The sequence below is a fragment of the Simochromis diagramma genome, unplaced genomic scaffold (genome assembly GCF_900408965.1).
Source record: "Simochromis diagramma unplaced genomic scaffold, fSimDia1.1 OVJJ01000387.1, whole genome shotgun sequence".
NCBI lineage: Eukaryota > Metazoa > Chordata > Actinopteri > Cichliformes > Cichlidae > Simochromis > Simochromis diagramma.
Genome location: NW_024387152.1, coordinates 7,528,503 through 7,547,894, shown reverse-complemented (window position 1 = coordinate 7,547,894; position 19,392 = coordinate 7,528,503). Strand labels below are relative to the sequence as shown.

General features: G+C 38.9%; 1 protein-coding gene across 13 annotated transcripts in view; it reads right to left on the bottom strand.

Moving 5' to 3' along the window:
- Positions 1-459: 459 nt before the first annotated feature.
- LOC120743801 overlaps positions 460-19,392 on the bottom strand; it is a 40,276-nt gene continuing 21,343 nt past the window's right edge. For 12 of the 13 annotated variants that reach the window (XM_040047668.1, XM_040047672.1, XM_040047673.1 and 9 more), the window contains 10 exons: positions 18,571-18,654; positions 11,497-11,549; positions 10,522-11,244; positions 9,727-10,329; positions 8,867-9,595; positions 6,854-8,648; positions 5,122-5,298; positions 4,383-4,559; positions 4,073-4,119; positions 460-3,859 (listed from right to left, as the gene is read on the bottom strand). In XM_040047668.1, the coding sequence (XP_039903602.1) occupies positions 3,744-3,859; positions 4,073-4,119; positions 4,383-4,559; positions 5,122-5,298; positions 6,854-8,648; positions 8,867-9,595; positions 9,727-10,329; positions 10,522-11,244; positions 11,497-11,549; positions 18,571-18,654 (4,504 nt within the window). In that variant the 3' untranslated portion in view covers positions 460-3,743. The remainder of the gene's footprint in view (positions 3,860-4,072; positions 4,120-4,382; positions 4,560-5,121; positions 5,299-6,853; positions 8,649-8,866; positions 9,596-9,726; positions 10,330-10,521; positions 11,245-11,496; positions 11,550-18,570; positions 18,655-19,392) is intronic. The other variant, XM_040047666.1, reaches the window with a different exon arrangement.

Here is a 19,392-nt window from a genome sequence, read left to right as displayed (position 1 = left end):
CTCATGAGAAAAAGGTCAGGACCCAGGTCAGATTGACTACTTTTTCCTTTCAAATATTTATCTATTGTTATTACGTGCTGGATTGTCTCACTCACAGCATGACTATTATGTAATTTCTTCTGTTTTACTGGTAGTTTGCAACCAATTTAATTAGAGCAGGTAGTACTGCCCTCTAGTGAAAGAGAATGTAATTTTCTGCCTGTTACTCACGCTGATCGCTTAGAGTACCAGGTGGAACCAGATAATCTTCCACGGGACAACTGATCATTTCTCACAGCACACCTATATGTGCCGCAGCACAGTGGTTGGAATGCACTGGATTAGAAATGCAACCCTCCTGTCTCCAGACAGCTGACAGCTAAACAACAACAGCTGTTTTAAGCTAACATGTTAGCTAATGTTAGGCTTGAGTATCCTACAAATCTCTCTTTCTCTCTCTGATATAGTTTAATTACAGTCTCACACCATATGAGAGTTTATTCACTAATCATCACAGTCCAAACACTTCAAAGAATGTTTCAATAACAGCAGCTACCAACAGCCAGCTAACAGCAGCTAACAAAGGTTAGAAACAGCAAAAACAACAGTTTTACCAAAGCAAAAGTTCATTGGTATCCTCAACAACACAACTCATTATTGCTGCCATGACTAGATTATCCATTGCCTGATGAGTTTAAAAACCTTTACTTCTGGAAATCAGCCAAAATTAATTAAATGTTGTATTAGTCAGTAGATGCGCATACACTATTAAAAAGGTCAACATAATCATTTAACAGGGCCTGTGGGGTTTTAAAAGGTTTTTTGATCATTGCAAAAGGAATGTACATTTTCCAGTTCAAAAGCAGAGACGTCCACACATTTCTCACAAAGTCTGTTGTAAACCCACACAAACCATTCATTCATTCAACTCAAAGCGTGCTCAGGCAGCTCTCTAATCAAAACAAATCTTAAGAGACTGATGCAGAGTGAGACAGAAAGAGCGTGAGGGGCCCTAAATGTGTTGTCAATTAGCTGCAGCAGATCAATAGTATGGAGTGAAAGAAGCAGAAACAGGAGAGATCCTAAGCAAATCAAACAGGTCTGTTGCTTTTATAAGGCCCGTGACGTGAGAACTGGAACTAAATTTTTTATTGTGATTTTCTTTAAGGCTCTTCACAGACTCAGTCAAAAAATAGGTTTATGGAAACAATGAATTGGATTGTGGTGCAAAAAGGCCTTCAGTTCGCTCGTTGCCACATTGTCCCAGATGCTTCCTTTCTCTTCAACTTCCATCCCTTCCTTTGTAACTGCTTTCATTCTAGCCACCATCCACTCCTATATTATGTGTGTAATTCATTGCCTCCTACATTAAAATGCCCAAACATGCCAGCTTGGATGCGAATTTTGGTAAAACAAAACAAAACAAAACAAAAAAACAAACAAAAAAAAGATGGATGCATACAATAATATAATGTTAAAATGCACAATGGCCTGTGCCAATTTTAAGTAAACAAGCTGTGTCTTGAGTAGTATGCAAACTGTCCCCACTGTAAGGATGTTTAGTTTTAGTTCAGTGATTTTTAGAATATTTGAAATATTGTTTCTTTACTCTTTGATTAACCAGAAAGGCTCAAACTGGTCACAAACTAAAAAGGAAATAAATCACTGGTTATGCTCTGTAACTTTAAGCAAAGATTAGGGAGGAAAGAATGAAATAAAGTAGTCAAATTTAACATTAAGAAGGTTTAGACAATTTTGGACATGGAAGCTGCTAAGCTTAACTTACTGTAAATGCAAAAGGTCTTTATTTCAGTTTTTCTCTTCTCTTCTTACAGTCTGGTGGACACCGATGGAAATAATCACTCCCAACAGACTCAACTGCCATGAATATAACTGTATGTGTCAGGGAAAATAGGCTGTTTTAACATCACGTTATTGTACTGTAAATGTCTATGATTGTGCATGTGTTTGAGACCTGGATACCAAGACTGCAGCTGCCATTACTCCCCTAATTATTCCTATAGTCAACCAGGCTTCTTCACAGTGTAACACAGTAAAGTTTGATCAGGATCCAGATGGAAGAGAAGAGAAATAAATTGTGTCTGACAGCCGCTCGACTGAAATTATGTTAGAAAGCGTGAATGAAAAAAGAAATTTGGACAGAGACAAAGACAGACGTGGATGTAGGAACATACCACCTGGACAAGCGATCAACTGACACATAATTAGGAAGATAAAGACTAAGGCAGTAGATACAGTCCAACCACAACACTCATCGGGTGACAGTCAGAAGTGTTTTTGTGTTCAAGTTTCCAGATGTATCAGTTAAGAAACACACCTGATAAAAACCTAATCCTGTGATGTGAGCCAAAGTCAAATGTGAGTAATTTGTCCTTAACAAATCAAAGCCTGTGAGGTGTGACATTTTGATATTTTTTGGCATACATTTATTTGACTTTGGGATCAACTCTCCATAAATTTTTACTAGTGAAGCCTCTCGCTTTCCTTATCTTTTTCTCTCTCTCTCTTTCAAACTTGGTAAAACAAAATTATTTTTTTTATCAATTTCTCAAGCACAGTCTGACCTTAATCAGTGGATTTATTTTTTTTATATCTATGTATATCAAAAAGTCAGGTTTCTGTATGTACAGTTATATATGACCATCAGTCTTCACTGCTGATGATACTGACAATAAAACGATCCATCCATTTTACCTCACTGTTAATTTAAACGTTAGCTATCTTTTCATTAGAAAGTGAAAACAAAAAACAAAGAAAAATGTCAATGTTCAAGAGGAAATGTTAGTTTTATTTGACAGGGATACAGTTATGTATTCTTTCTTGTACATGTTCTGCTTTATTGTCATTTATAAAATATAAAATTAAAGTAATGAAAACAAGAACAAGGCAGAACTGAATAAAAAAAACATACTTGAAACTTGTAATATTCATCATCGTTATCAGGATATCAGGATATCTTACACTTAGAAAAATATAAGTGATTAAACAAGGAAACACAAACAAGTTTTAGAAAGAAATGAGTGAAATCAGCGACTGTCCTTTATCTTGACATACAGAGCTGCCTGTATCATAGCAGATATACAACTGCCATGGGTTAGTGCGTTTTAAGGACCTCTGGATGTTGTGCAAATGTAACTTTATGATATTACAAAAGCTTAGTTTTCTTTTTACATTGTTCTTTTTTCTTTATTATCATTTATAAACAAGTCACATCTAAAAGAGAAAAACAGCAAAGTAATTTTACATGTTAAGGAACTGAAATGTTAATTGAATGAAATACGAAGAACATCTGTGGTGATCAGTTTATCAAACCTGTTTCAACCACAGTGATTTAGTTTATCTCACATAAGGTCACAGAGCCTGTTTTAAACCAGAACGCTGGGAAGAGCGGCTCTGTGAATTTTGCATGGAAGGTGTGTATGAGGCTCAGCTTTTCTGATGAAACACTGTAATAACTCAGAATTCCACCTTCCCAATCCAAGAGCACTGCTATTTTTTTACTGGAAGGTAATTCCAGCTGTGTTGATGTCTTCCCATGCAAGGCAGTGCATTTAGTCTTAGAGCAGTACAGACCCCAGGACATCTCATTGCATCCAAGGCCACCACTACTATCCCAATTTCTACCCACTCTTTCGTATGCTGCAGCAATGCAGACCGTCCCACTCCATTCCACTTCCCAGTAGCAGAGACCTTTCAGTCCCTCGAAACAAAACACCTGAGACCTCTTGAACCTGTCCTCATTTTCAGGTCGTGCAGGTTTCTCCTCTACATTCTTTACAGTTTTTACTTTTCTGTCTCCTTCTAGGATAAGCCTTTTGCTCGCCGGTAGTTTCATCAAACTTCAGTTCTACACCATCATCTGAGAAAGACAACGCAAGAATTTGATATCTTTGTGTACTGGAGAGACCAAAAAATATAAATACATAAAAAAGATACAAGCAAAGCAACAAATCAAAACAACATTAGCAGGTATAGCAAGTTATAATTGGTGATTTTGATTTCAAAAATGAGCAACTGGAGCTTTAACTTGGTGACTACATGACAAAACGCTGAAGATCAGAGACCAACTTACACTTCTTCATCCCCGGTTTTAACCGATGCTCTCCACCATGGTCCAAACTGTAAAAGATTTTATTTTATATATAGTATTAGGTATAGTAGGGGTGAGGAAGTAGTGCAGCAATAATTTTCAAACAGAGTGGAAAAAATATGACTTCAAATTTAATTTATCTTAGAAATGAAACATTGACTTTTTATTTCAGGTTCTATTATAATTTTGCTTTAAAGTTGACGTAGGCTCAGAAAAAGATCCTTCCATATTATTAGAAATAAATGCCTTTTAATTTATATATACTATATTAACAATTATATTTATAACTTACAGCAGTGTCTTCAGCTTCATATCTGGATCTTCCTTTATATCAGTGAGTTCTCTGGTCCCAAGGTCTCCTGGGTGATTATAACTCAGATCCAGATGTTTCAGGAGGGAAGCTGCATTCGATTTGAGAGATGAGGCCAAGAAAGAGCAGCCTGTCTCTGTTACCTGACAACCAGACAATCTGCAGAACACACAGAGAGAAATTATTTTGATGGTCTTTCTGACTTTTTGATAAAGGTTTGAAACAATCAAAAAATGATTCAATAAACACATGACACATTAATGTCTTTAATAAGATGATCATATCACCTTCTCTTTAACATCAAGTTGCTGCAGTGAATGTATTTACATAAGACATTTGAATGCTGTGATTGTTTTCCCTGCTTGGGTAAACTTGACAAAATTTTCACAGAAATTTCATGTCCTATTTACATAAAGTATGAGGCCAGGTAGACCATTTAATTGGTTTAGATATTCAGAAACCCCCCTTCATCCCCCTTTAGTCTGGGCTTAGGATATAATGGTAATGGAAAGCAAACATCTAAGGTACAGCTTTTCTGCACACTTTGACTAAAGTGTAAAAAAATATTTGTCTCTAATAAAATTCATATGTGGCTAAAAACAGTCTAGCGTCTCAGCAACCTAACAGTCTGTTATACTTTGTACCATGTGGAAACCTTTTAATTTTCTAACAGGAAAAGACAACAAAAACCTCTTTGGCAGTCTGATTTATGCACACTTACTTCAGAATCTCCAGTTTGCAGTGTGAACTCTTCAGGCCTTCTGCAAGATGCTGCACACCCACATCAAGCAAATCATTATGGCTAAAGTCCAACTCCAAAAGGTTTGAGAATGCAGAGCTTAGGATTGAGGATGTCAGACCACTGCAGGCTTTTTCAGAGAGCTCACACCAAGTCAGCCTGTGAAAATGAGACATACAGCAAAGTGCTATGAACTGTTACTTTGCACTAGTATGTTCAAGTAACTAAAAGACCAGTGTATACAGTTATATAAATTAGTTGTTGGACAGAACATAATTTTTATAGCTCTACCTCTGTGCACCACCACATTGGAATTTAAATAGAACAATTAAGACGATGAGGGTTTCCACTTAGATTCAAGGAGATCTACAAAAATTTTTCATTTACTTTAGAAATTACAGACACTTTTAAACATAGTTCACCATTTTCAGAGGCTTTGAATTAATATCACAAAAGAACATAATTTTCAATCCAAATAAATAATCCTCTAAATAAAGAATTATTTGTAATATTTGGATTGAAACCATTTGTTAGTCATAGCTTTAAGTGTAGAGCCCATGGATGTCACCAGATGCTGCATTTCCTTGATGCTCTGTCAGGCCTTTACTGCAGCCACCTTCAGTTGCTGTTTGTCTGTGAGCCTTTCTGTATTCAGTTTAATATTTAATGAAAAACCAGGTTTAGATAAGTTGACACTCAAGAATATCCCATTTCTTTGCCTTAAAAAAAATCTAGCATGTCAGGACTCACCGTCGGAAACACCGTCTGATCAGTTTTCCAATGTTTGGCTGCAAACTTCCAAATTCATCCTGTGACTTACATCAGCAATCACATAATAATAATAATAATAATAATAATAATAATGTATACTTTATTGATCCCCGTGGGGAAATTACTCTCTCTGCATTTGACCCATTCACTCAGTGAAGCAGTGGGCACCCAGTAAGCAGGCGCACCAGGGAGCAGTGTGTAGGGATGGTACCTTGCTCAGGGGTACCTCAGGGTAGACCTTCAGTGGATTCGAACCCCCGACCTTCGGCGACCACTCTACCTACTGAGCTATCCCTGCCCACATCATCAATAAATGCCAGTGACACATTTCCACTGTTATGAAGTAACAAGGGAACATGACTCACCTGAAAATGAAACTGCTTATCAGTCAATTATCCAATTACTGAAAATAGGTGACTTTCCACAAAGTTATCTGTAACTACTGAATAGTGAATGTCAAGTTGTTCTTAAACCCTCTGAATTAACCTCCTAAGACCCGAACTCTTTCATGGCATGCATTTTTAATTTTTCTTTGCTATTTGGGCTGAGTGGGACCTGATGAATGTAAAAACAAAGAATTACCAGATTTTTATTTTTACCTAATTTTTGTTTCTGAGAAAAATGAGATCAACATATGAGGACATTCGTTTTAGATTTTGATAGAACAGTGGCAGTATAATGTCACTGTAAGTGGATATCAGGCCCTTGTAGAGTAAATTTAGGTATTTTGGTCTAGACAACCCAAAATGTGATGTCCACATATGTGGACGCCAGGTCCTAGGAGGTTAAAGCAGAAAGTTTGAAATTTAAACTTGATAAATGACACTGAATTGACTGAATCTCCCACTAAACTCACTGGAGTTCTCCTTCTCTGTGAAACCCGTTTAGATAGTTAAACTTTGTGCACACTGAATTACAAAAGTAATTATTCAAAAGTACTTACAAGGTAGTTTTTGAGACTTTGACCACTGGCAACATTCCCAGAAGAACTTTCTCTGATTTCCGATACTTTTTCAGATCAAACACATCGAGTTTCTCGTCTGACGTCAACAGCACAAACGTCAGAGCAGACCACTGACCAGCAGAGTAATCTTCAAAATTCTGTTTTCCTGATTGCAGTTGCTCTTTGATGTCTTTCACAAGAGAGTGATCATTAAGCTCATTCAAACAGTAAAAAAGATTGAGGTTTTTATCTGCATCACTGATGTCTTCATTGATCTTCTTTTTGATGTACTCAGCTGTCTCCTTGTTGGTCACATTGTTATTTTTTTTGTTGTCTATCAGCAGCTCTTTCAGATGTTTCTGATTGGTCTCCAGTGAGAGGCCGAGCAGGAAGCGGAGAAACAGATCCCAGTCTCCATGTTTACTATCTAAAGCTTTGTCCACTGCCTTCTTGTAGAAGTTGGATGCAGGCAAATCTGAAACCACTGAAGGAGGTGGGGTAAGCAGATTTTCACTTTTGTTACTGAAGACGTAAAACACATAGAAAGCTGCCAGGAACTCCTGAATGCTCAAATGAACAAAGCAAAACAGTTTCTGTAGGTACAGTGAAGGACCTTCTCTCTCGATCTGAGTCAATATCCCAGAAAAAACAGCAGCTTTTGTGATGTCAGTACCACACCCTGTCAGGTTTCCTTCATCAAAGAGAAAGTTTCCTTTAACAAGCTCCTCAAAAGCTAGTTTTCCTAAAGATATAATGGTTTCCTTGTTTCTTTCATTCCAGCATTTATCTATCTCACAGCTTTCACCTGTCTTGTCTTCATTATACTTTCTGTTAGCCTGTCTGCACTCAATCAAAAGAAAGTATGTGTACATGTCAGTTAGAGTCTTGGGCATTTCATCATCTTGGTTCTTGGTCACATATTGCTCCAGGACCTTTGCAGTGATCCAACAGAAAACTGGTATGTGACACATGATATAAATGCTCCTTGATTTCTTCACATGGGTGAGGATTTTTTCAGCCAGATCCACATTAAACCTCTTCCTGAAGTACTCTTCTTTTTGCTCATCATTGAATCCTCGCACCTCTGTGACCCGGTCAACTTTATCAGCAGGAATACGGTTCGACGCTGCAGGTCGGGAGGTGATCCAGATTTGAGCTTTAGGAAGCAGATTTCCTTGGATGAGGTTGGTCAGCAGAATATTGACTGATGTTTGCTCTCTCACATCGGTGCATTTATTACTTTCACTGAAGTTAAGATCAAGGCGACATTCATCAAAGCCATCCAGAACAACCAGAATGTTGTACTTGTCATAGTCAGTTATTTCTGAGGTCTTCATAGCTGGAAAGAACTGATGAATAAGATCCTCAAAACTGAGTTGTTCCTCTCTTCTCAAATTAAGCTCTCGGAAAGGAAGTGGAAACATGAAATAAATGTTTTGAACTGCGTTACCCTCAGCCCAGTCCAGCATGTACTTCATTGATGCGATAGTTTTTCCTATGCCTGCCACTCCAATTGTCATCACAGTTTTTATATGTTTATTTTCACCAGATGTGAAGATCTCATTATATTTAATTGCTGTTTCTTGTTTAACTGGTTTGAACTTTGCATTTTGAACCTGTCTGGTCTCTTGCTGCTCATTGACTTCTCCACTCTGCCCCTCTATGATGTAGAGTTCTGTGTAGATCTCATTCAGGACAGCAGAGGTTTTTTGCCTGTCGATGCCCTCAGACACACGAGTAAACTGCTCCTTCAGTTGAGACTTGAGTTTGCGTTGGCTTGTAATATCAGGCTTCTCTGTAAGAAAACATTAGAAACAGAAATTACACAAGTATACATTGTGCACATTTGTCTTGTTTTCAGCAATAAAAAATTAGTTATTATATAAATATTTACTACATTTGTCTTTTCTGAAAGTTGTTTTTTTTTTAGTATTTTGACTCTTTTTTTGTCTAGTATACTAGTATATGTACTACAAAGATGCTGAATGATATCTAATTGCATGATAATCTTACCTCGTATTTCTGTCACCCTGTCAACACATTTTTCAACATTCAGCTGATTAAAAGCTGAAGGTCGGGACGTTATCCACACTAGAGCCGAAGGAAGCAGGTTCCCTTTAATGAGGTTGGTCAACAGCACGTCCACTGAGGCTGGCTCACTGATATCAGACAAGGTGGTGTTGTTGTCAAAGTCAAGTGGAAGCTGAAATTTGTCAAGTCCATCCAAGACAAAACAAACTGGGAAGTTTGAAAACTCAGTGATTACAAAGTCTTTGGTTTCTTTGATGCCACGGTTGAGAAGACCCACCAAGCTAATTTTATCTTTCATCTTATTAAGTTCAGAGACTTTGAGTGGAAATATTCCTAGTTCATTTTCTTCACCTTTACCAAAAAGAGCTTTTGTTCTGTCTGCAACCCAAGTGAAAAATGAAGGGTTTTTCTTTTCCGCCCACTGTTTTATGAATTTCTGTACATGGAAGGATTTTCCAATATCAGCCTCTCCAAGAGTCAGCACAGTTCTGATTTTTTTCCCATTCTTGTCTTTAAAGATATCAGATGTTGCCTCCACTTTTACCACAGTCTGTTTCTTTTTCTGTTCATCAGTGCCCTCTGCAATGCTGTCTTCTCTCATGATGTGTTCTGTGGTTTTCTGGTTAGGATGATCGTTGTCTTCAATCAGAGGCATTTTTTTAAGTCTTGTGCGCAGATGTGTCACCAGCTTTGTCCATCTCTTTGAGGTCTCTGAAAAGACAGAACAAAATAAAAGATATGTACCATGAATAATGTTAATCGTTATTAAAAGTATCTTTTTTTAAGTGTGTTTGAGTAAACAAACCAGTGTGCTGTTTTTGAAGCTTCATTTTGTTCAGTACCTTGACATTTTGTAACTTTCTGGATATAATCAGATGGAATCTTATCAACTCCTGAGGGTCGAGAGATGATCCAGAGATTTGCAGAAGGAAGCAACTTCCCTTTGATTAGGTTTGTTAGCAGCTCACCCATCGTGGCCTGTGCCTTCATTTCAGTCAGGTCCTTGTTGTTTATAAAATCCAGAGGAAGTGTGCATTCTTCCAGGCCATCCAGAATAAAAAGTATTTTAAACTTGTCATAGGAGAGATCTCCTTGTTGTTTAATATCACTGAAGTAGTCGTTCAGCAGTTCTTTCATACTGCGAACACTTTTTTCATTCAGCTCACTGAAATGGAAGAAAACTATAAAGTCTATGTTTTGGTTGGTCTTCTTTTTTGCCCAGTTGAACATGAACAACCTTGTATGAAATGTTTTCCCAACACCAGCCATTCCTGTTGTTAGCACTGCTCGCACGTTAAACATATCTTTGTAGTTGACTTTCACTAGATCTTTTTCATCCTTTAGTACACAGAGTTCTGTGTCGATCTCTTCCTTACTTTGTTGTTTATACTTGTTGCAAATAGTTATCTTCAGATTTGTTCTCAGTTTTTCTTTGACATCTTTCTCTATAGTGAAAATACAGTAAAACAACATAATATTCAGTGATTGCAACATTTTAATTAACAGTAATAACAGCAGTTATATAACTGTTGTAAATAACGGGGGGGGGGGGGTCAAGACTTTTGGATGATATTATACCATAAAGGCCCTTGGTTGCATTTAATTTTAAAGTATTGTCTCCGTAACAATAATCTTACCTCGTATTTCTGTCACCCTGTCAACAAACTTTTCAACATTCAGCCAATTACCAGCTGAAGGTTGGGACGTTATCCACACTACAGCTGAAGGAAGCAGGTTCCCTTTGATGAGGTTGGTCAACAGCACGTCCACTGAGGCTGGTTCACTGATATCAGACAAGGTGGTGTTGTTGTCGTCAAAGTCGAGCAGGAGCTGAGATTGGTCAACTCCGTCCAAGACAAATAAAAATGGGAAGTTTGAAAATTCAGTGATTACAAAGTCTTTGGTTTCCTTAAAGAAATGGTTGAGAAAACCCACCAAGCTAATTTCTTTATCTTTCATCTGATTAAGTTCAGAGACTTCAAGTGGAAATATTCCTAGTTCATTTTCTTTGCCTTTACGAAGAAAAGATTTTGCTGTTTTTGCAAACCTAGTGAAAAATGAAGCGTTTTTGTTTTCCGCCCACTCTTTTATAAATTTCTGTACGTGGAAGGATTTTCCGATACCAGCCTCTCCAAGAGTCAGCACAGTTCTGATTTTCTTCCCATTCTTATCTTTAAAGATGTCAGATGTTGCACCCACTTTCACCACAGTCTGTTTATTATTCCCTGGAGTGCTGTCCTCTCTCATGATGTGTTCGGTGTTGTTCTTGTTAGGATGATTGGTGTCTTCACTCAGTTTGTTTTCTGTAAGAAGTCTTTCACGCAGATGTTTCACCAGCTCCTTCCATCGTGTTGAGGTCTCTGAAAAAACGGAACAAAATAAAAATAAAAATGTACCATGAATTGTTGAACTAAAATGTAGAAATATGATTGTTGTAAATAAATGCAATGATATGTCATTCTTTCTTAGTGTGATGCCTTCTCGGAGGAGAGAAAATAGCAGTAGTATAATGAATTAAATACAAATATTCTGCGTTCTAAAATATTCTTCTGTTAATAGCTCTGACTTAAGAAGGATTTCTGTGTTAATGATGTTGTAAGAGTCATCCTCACCGCTGAGATCATTGTTCACAGAAGCATTGCTGTTGTCAGTTGATGTAGTTGAGCTTCAAAGCAAAGAAGACATGTATAATTATTATTTTGTTTGTCAGCACAGCAAGATAAATAAACTGTGATATCATTATCTCCATTATAGTAAAAATGTATCACCGACATTTCACTTTGGCAATTGATCGTACTATCTCAATTTCCTTTTATTCTTTTACAGTTATAACAGTAGGCTCACCCATACCTTTTCCTGCTTGTTCTCAACATTTAGATTCAGAAGGAACTTGCATTCCTGTTCAGCTTTATGGTAAACTTGAATGTCAAACATTTATAAATATCAAACCTTCTAGGTACCTCTGAAGCTTTTTGTAGGTTTCTGTCTAGTATCCCCTGTTCTGATTGAATGTTTAATATCACATACCTCTACATGTACTAGGAGCTCATGGAACTGAACTGAAAACAGATTTTATTAAGAAATAAATAACTAATAATAACTGTGATTTCATGACTGGGGTGGGCAATTTGATTTTCTAAAAAAAATAAAATAAAATAATCCACTATTAAATTAAGCCATTACACATATAATTATTATAGGCCATTTTTTTAAAGAAGGAATGATCCAAAGGGCACCCGCCTGAGAGAATCACCATACTTCTCAAATTACAAATTACAACTAAATAACGAATATTAGAACATTACTGTTCAGCTGTTGGACTTTCAACGTCACACTTTAGTAAATATCTTACTTGGGTGATTCTCTGAATTTGGTGCCCTTTAAGTTCCTCAAACTAACATCAAAGATTCTCAGTTAAAGGAAACCTCAAAATTACATTTTAAAGTCATTAATTAAATGCTCTCTCATTATGATGAAAAAATAATAATAATTTTATAATTTAAAAACAAGACCTATCTAACTAATATAGAACATACATGTTATCATGTTTCCACTGACCATTACTACAATTTAAATGAATATCAAATATATACAAAATGTAATTGGTATCAAACTTTTTGTGCTAATATATTAATATAATTTATATGACACTGTGCAGAGGTCCAACGTTGACTATAGTGTGTGTCAGGCATGCCTGAGCTGGGCTTTGCTCAACACAACAGGAAACTGTTGTTGCCTAGAAGCCATAGAAAACAAGAGCTGAGCACAGTCAATGCCACTTCCTATGTTAAAGTTCCTTAATAGGAATGACTTCAGTTTCAGCTGTCTGCATCCACAGTGGAGTATAGTGAAGAATTTTCAGGTATCTCAAGGTTCAAGGGGTTCAAGGTTCTTTATTATTTGTCACATGCATAGTTATACAAGTATAACACACAGTGAAATGTAGCCTGACACGCTCCATAGTCGGAGCGGAGCGGTCAGGAAGGCGTCTGGACGTGGCCACGCCATCTTGGGTTTTGTTTTTTGTTTTTTTTTAAATCTACTGTATACTTTATCTGACTATTTATTTTTCTGAAACCTTTTTCGTTTAATCCCCACATCTTTACACAAATATCTGTGTCTCATACCAAGTTCCTTTTCAAAACAGGCTTGTTAATTCAGGTTTAACACATTTGGGGGAAGATTTCTTTATTTATTTACTTAACGCTACGCCGGAATGGAGGGAACAATAACACATAAAAGACAACCGTATTGGTGTATTAATCAAAGCCTATTGAATACAAAGAGATGAAAAAACATATATATAATTTCGACTGCTGTACTCAAGGGTTAAAGTGGGCTGGTGCTGTCCAAAAAAGTTATTGCTGATATTTATGTGTTTTTTTTTTAATGTTTGTATTGATGAGTTGACTGCAGTCAGCGGGGTTTAGCAATGGGTTACTGGTAGAGATTATTCTTATTTTTCACAAGTGCACAAATCGTACTCCAGAATAGATTATTTTTTTGCTTGATTCTAAATTGATGTCTAAAGTTGTATGCTCAACTTATCATAACATCTTGATCTCGGATCACTCTCCAACCTCTTTAGTCCTGGACTTCTGTGGTACGAAACAACAGGGTAACTGGCGTTTTCACCAGTCACTCCTGTCTGAGACATCCTTTTGCCAATTTATGACAACTAAAATATCAGAATTCTTGGAAACTAATGATAAACAAGACGTTTCTGATGCGATTTTATAGGAAACATTTAAAGTGGTAATGCGAGGAGAAATTATTTCTTTTGAATCTTCGTTAAAAAAAAGAACGCCGGAAACGCCTAATTAACACAGTTAGAACAGGACCACAAGGCCTCCTCTTGTCCCCCTCTGTTTCAAGACATCATTAAAAGGAAGTTTGAGTATAACACAATTTTATCTAGTCAAGTAACAGATCAGCTATTTAGGATCAGACAGAAACATTTTGAGTTTGGAGATAAGCCCCATAAGCTTCTTTCTCGGCAGCTGAGAGGCCTACAGGCCAGTAGGGCTATACACAAAATTAAGTCAAGATCAGGTGAAATTTTAATCAGCCCTAAAGCTATTAATGAGCGATTTAGAGAATATTATGAAGAGCTCTATATGTCGAAATCTTGGGGCAATATTTCTGATTGGTTAGGGAAGCTGGATCTCCCGAAAATGAATGACTCTGCACGAGAGGCTTTAAACCCAGATATTACTATTGAAGAAGTTTTGAAAGCTATTAAGTCATTCCCCCATGGACAGTCCCCAGGCCCAGATAGGTTTGGCATTGAATTGTATAAAAAATACTCTGAAAAGGTGGCCCCGCAAAAAAAAAGAGAATGTTTAAGTATTCTTTCCATACTCAAGCATTTCCCCGTACGCTATATGAAGCTAATATTTCTTTGTTATTGAAAGAAGGAAAGGATGAAACAGAATGTTCCTCTTATCGACCTATTGCTTTGTTGAATTTGGATATGAAAATTTTCACTAAAATTTTGGCAAATAGATTAAATGGACATGTTGGATCAATTATCCATCCGGATCAAACTGGGTTTTTTCCCCAGAGGTTTTCCTTCTTTAATGTTCGAAGATTGATGAATATTATGTATGATAGGCACTGGGGAACTTCCAAGATCGCAGTACTGAGCTTAGATGCTGAAAAGGCATTTGACCAGGTCGAGTGGGCCTATATGCTTTGGGTACTGGAGAAGTCTGGTTTAGGCGAACAGTTTATATCATGGGTTGATATGATATATAGGCATCCCTCTTCTTCCATTTTTACTAACCGTGATAGATCGGCGTCTTTTTTTTACACCGCGGGACACGACAAGGCTGCCCTTTGAGCCCTTTGCTCTTCGCAATTTCTATTGAACCTCTTGCAGTAGCCATTAGGAATGAGCCCTCTATTGGGAATATCAAGCACTACATTTCTTTATATGCGGATGATGTTGTTTTGTTCTTGTCAAATCCTGAGCGATCTGTTCCTGTACTTTTAGATGTGGTAAGGTCATTTGGGGAAATCTCAGGTTATACAATTAATTGGCAGAAGAGTGAGTTTGTGGCTTTAACTGCAAACTTGGATGTTGATTCTTTGAAAATTTTGCCTTTTAAAATTATAGACAGATTGAAATACTTGGGTGTTATTTTGCCTAAGGATCCTAAATTGATCTTTAAATTAAATTATCTTGTTTTGTTTTTTTTTGGTTTTTTGGGGGTTTTTTTGTCCCGTTTGGATCTTTAGCCATCAGAATTGTTGTCTTAAGGCCAAGAAAGATGCCAAGCGGATTTATTTTACCAAGTGGATCATCATGGCCTTCCCATATTGGTCCATTTGATTGACCTTTATTATAATTATGTATTTATTTTATTTTCGGTTGCTACAAACGGGACAGACATGACTGGGGGACAGGACAAGGAGAAAGAATGAAAGAAAGAGAGGGAGAGAAAGAAAAACAGAGGGGAGAAGAGATGGTGAGAAAGGGGGGAAGAAAGAAAGAAAAACAAACAAAACACCTGGATCACCTGTATGGAGAGAAAAAAAAACAGAAGAGAAAACAAACAAAAAAGAGCAACATAATAAATACAGCACCATCACAATAAACTAGCTAGCAGTAGATAACAGTAGATACTAAATATTAAATGCTATTGTGCAGCACACAAGATAGATAGCGCACAATGTGCTTTGAGGCAGCAGCCATGAAAGGTGTAGTCCGCGTCTGTGAACACCCGTGTGTACACCTGTGTGCACACTTGTCTGGATCAGCACGCTTGTATTCCAAAGGTTTCTCCGTGTAACGATCTGCTAGGGAGTGTGGGGAGCCATAGTCCCATCCCCCAGGGCATGAAGCAGGTATGGAGGAGATCCAGGCCCCAGACATCCAGAGGCCCCAGAGTACGAGGACCCAAGGAGGACCACCAAAGGGGGGGGGGAACCATGCCACCCTCCTGGGAAGAGCTGAGTAGAGCCAGAGTATTCCCGGAGCAGAGGCCAGAGGGGGTTGCAGTGGCGTGCCCGCGGGCTCTGCCGGCAGCCAGCTGTGCCAGAGAGGACCGAGCTTCAGGCCCAGAGGCCGGAGGGCACCCCACTCCCCGGAAGGGGCCCAGCCGGGCCACAGGCGCCAGGCCCCGCCAATCGGCCACCAGGAGTGAGCCAGTACATACATGAGCGCCCAGCCCCAGTCGACAAGAACCACCAACACACCAACATCTGAGGGCATCAGCCACCGGCAGGGAGTGTGGTAAGGAGAGATAGGCCTCCGTACTTTGGAGGACCTGAGATGTACCCAGAGAGGTTGAGTCTAAGACCCAACCTGACATATAGACACAGACGAACAGGCGCACGCGGACACAAACGTGCATTCCCACCCCATATACACAACCAAATACTCGGCACTCACCCAACATGTAGACAGACACTAATAGACACTGCACAGACAGTCACACTCCCCAAACATACTCTATATCCCAGGTCCAGGTACCCCCGCCCCCAGAGGGGCAAGCCACACCTAGACCCAGGAGATGTAACCCTTCTCTCTAAGGTGGAGGCAAGCGGACCACCTCCTTATCTGCAGTAGCGGGGAGGCCCCGCATCCCAGACCCCAATCTGATGGCCAGCACCTCCTCCCAGCCCCCCAGCCCTCACAGTTAACAGAACCGGGGTGAGTGAAGACCCCAAACCTCCCTCCGCCCGCTCATATGTAGTGTTGCTGTGTGCTGTTCTAAAGTGCATTTAAAACACAGGAGAGCATGGTTCCTGCTTCCTATCAGAGAGCAGCACGGCTCCTCCCGAAAACCCTCAGTGTCTATATGCATTTAAAATTGAGGGTAGGGCACCAGCGCCAGAGGTGGGTTGGAATACACCTACCATCCTCTGGATGCTGTAAAACGTGCCCACCCCCAAGGCCCTATATGTATGTGTTATGTGAGAGTGTGAGTAATGTGGATGTCTAGGTTGCAGAATAAAATTGAGGCACAGGCAAGCAGCCCCTCCCTGGGGCCAGCTCCCCCACTGACCACAGTAGGCACCCCCACACTCTGGAACCCACCAGGGCAAGGGGGCCCAGGCCCATCCGGACCGGGTCCCGCAGCAGCAGCACCGCCCAGCCCCACAGAGTCCGGGGGAGCCCACCCGACTCCACCCCAGAGAAAACTGCACCCACCCCATCATCCAATCATCTCCCAAACTACACAAGACAATAGACACCCAGGTTGACTTCATTCTCTACCTCTCCTATATCTCTCCCCCACCTGCAGAGTGAGCTCCTGTAGAGAGGAGACCACCTGCAAAGATATAACAACCTCCCCACCAGTTAGAGAGCCCCCTAGTTGGGCCGATGCACCAGAGGTCCCCTGCACTGAGGCTAAGCCCCAGTGCACCTACCCGCCCACAGCTCTGGCGACACAACAGCCAGGACCCAAGCCCCCAAGGCCCAGCCAGCACCCCAGACCGGGGGCGGAGCACCCCCAGACCCCCAAGCCTCCACGCCCGTTCCGGACCCACCCATCTATTAGATGGTTTTTATATTGGTTAGAATTAAGATTATTTTTATTTTTCCAGTTAATGAGGACCATTTTCTTGGCAATGCATAGGGCCGTAAAAACAACGTGGGCTGTGTTTATTTCTGCAGTGACCTCATGCAAGTTGCCCAGCAAGCATACTAAAGGGGAGGCTGGAATGTTACATTTTAGACACTTTGATAAGTCTTCACATATCTCACGTCAAAACTTCTGAACTGGTGGACAGAACCAAACAGCGTGGATGTAATTGTCCGGTGTATTTGCTAGACAGTGTGAGCAGTTGTTGGAAGGCGTTTAGCCCATCTTGAACATCCTATGACCAGTATAGTGCACTCTATGTAATATTTTGTATTGTATTAATTGCAAACTAGGATTTCTGATACATTGAAAGGTTTTTAAGCATATCTGAGACCAAAGGTTTTGGTCTAAGCTGATCGATAAATCTGCTTCCCATTTTGCAATAGGAAGGGATATTGATTCATCTATTTTAGAAAGTGTTCTGTATATTTTAGACAATAATTTGGGGGGTTTTAGATTAAAAAATTGTACCACACTTGGTGGTGTTTGTAATTCAGCTTCACTGGGATTAAATTTCTTTTTTACTATGGATTTAATTTGTTGATATTCCAAAAATTGTTTCTTGTTGATCCCATATTGTGTAACTAGTCTGTCGAACGAAATAAAGTTTGTTCCTTCCAATATATGTTCCAAGTATTTAATTCCTTTGCAACTCCAATCTGGAAAGTTTATCATATTATTGTTTTGTAATATGTCCGGATTGTTCCAGATAGGTGTACGTTTGCATGGGATTATTGAAAAGTCTGTCATTTTTAGAAACTCCCACCATGCTGTCAGAGAAGAGCTGATGTTGATGCTTTTAAAGCATTCATGTCGTTTGATGTTTGAGCTGATAAATGGTAGGTCTGAAATTTCTATTGTCACTTTAACATTGATAGTGTTAAATACCTCATGAATCTCGACTGCTTGGTACAAGGTTATCAAAAAGTTACAATCCAAAATATTCTAAAAATATGAATGAAGAGTAATATATTGCTGACTAAGATTACTGCGATGCTGTACTTAAAGTTATTTATCAGATTTACTAATGACAGAGGGATTTACAATGTTTTCTTACTTGTTTAATAGAAATTTATTTCCAGAGTATCTTACCTTGGTTTATTATCACTGAAGTCTGGGGGTTTCCCTTTGGACACGTCACTTCTCGTGGAAACAGGTCTTTGGTGCTCATGTGGACTTCAATAAAGGATCAGAAAATGCCTTAATTAGACAAAGCTTAAAGGGGCTTTTGTTTACCTATTCAAAAAGCAATTTAAATTTACAACAGAACAGGATGCCCAGCACTAACTATTTGATGTTAAGTGACAGAAATATTTTTAAGTGTTTTGCTGAAAAAGATACTGAACACAGCGTGCTAACCAGCTGTCTCTGTTCCATTAATAGAGACAGCTGATATTAATATCACTGTTCATTTCAAGAAGTAACTGATAACTGATGTAGTGTCAAGTCTACCCTCGATGTTTTTGTTGTCCAGATACTCTTATGACAGAAAAATAGTCAAAACTGAATGACAATCTTCTCAATAAGCAACATAATTGGATGTTATGAGCAGGCTTCAGCATCATCTGAGGTAAGTTACAGATTCTGTAAATAGTGTGTGAGGAGATGGAAATGCGGCATAACACCAAGGCTCCATATTAGGTTTTAAAGAAAGCTTTAGCAATAGCTCTGAAACCTTGTTTCATGTTCTCCACTGTCTTTTCACTGGACAGCAAGTTGGGTAACTCCTGCTGACTACACAGAGAGTCTGCTGTATCTGTGCTTCCACAGACACATGGCTTAGCAGCAAAGATCCACACACCACATTTAAGCTACACCTGCTTTGTGCTGGTGATAACATTATATGATCTACCAAAAATAAAAACTGTTCTAAACAACTTCATCATTTAACTGACAACCACATAGTGATGATGA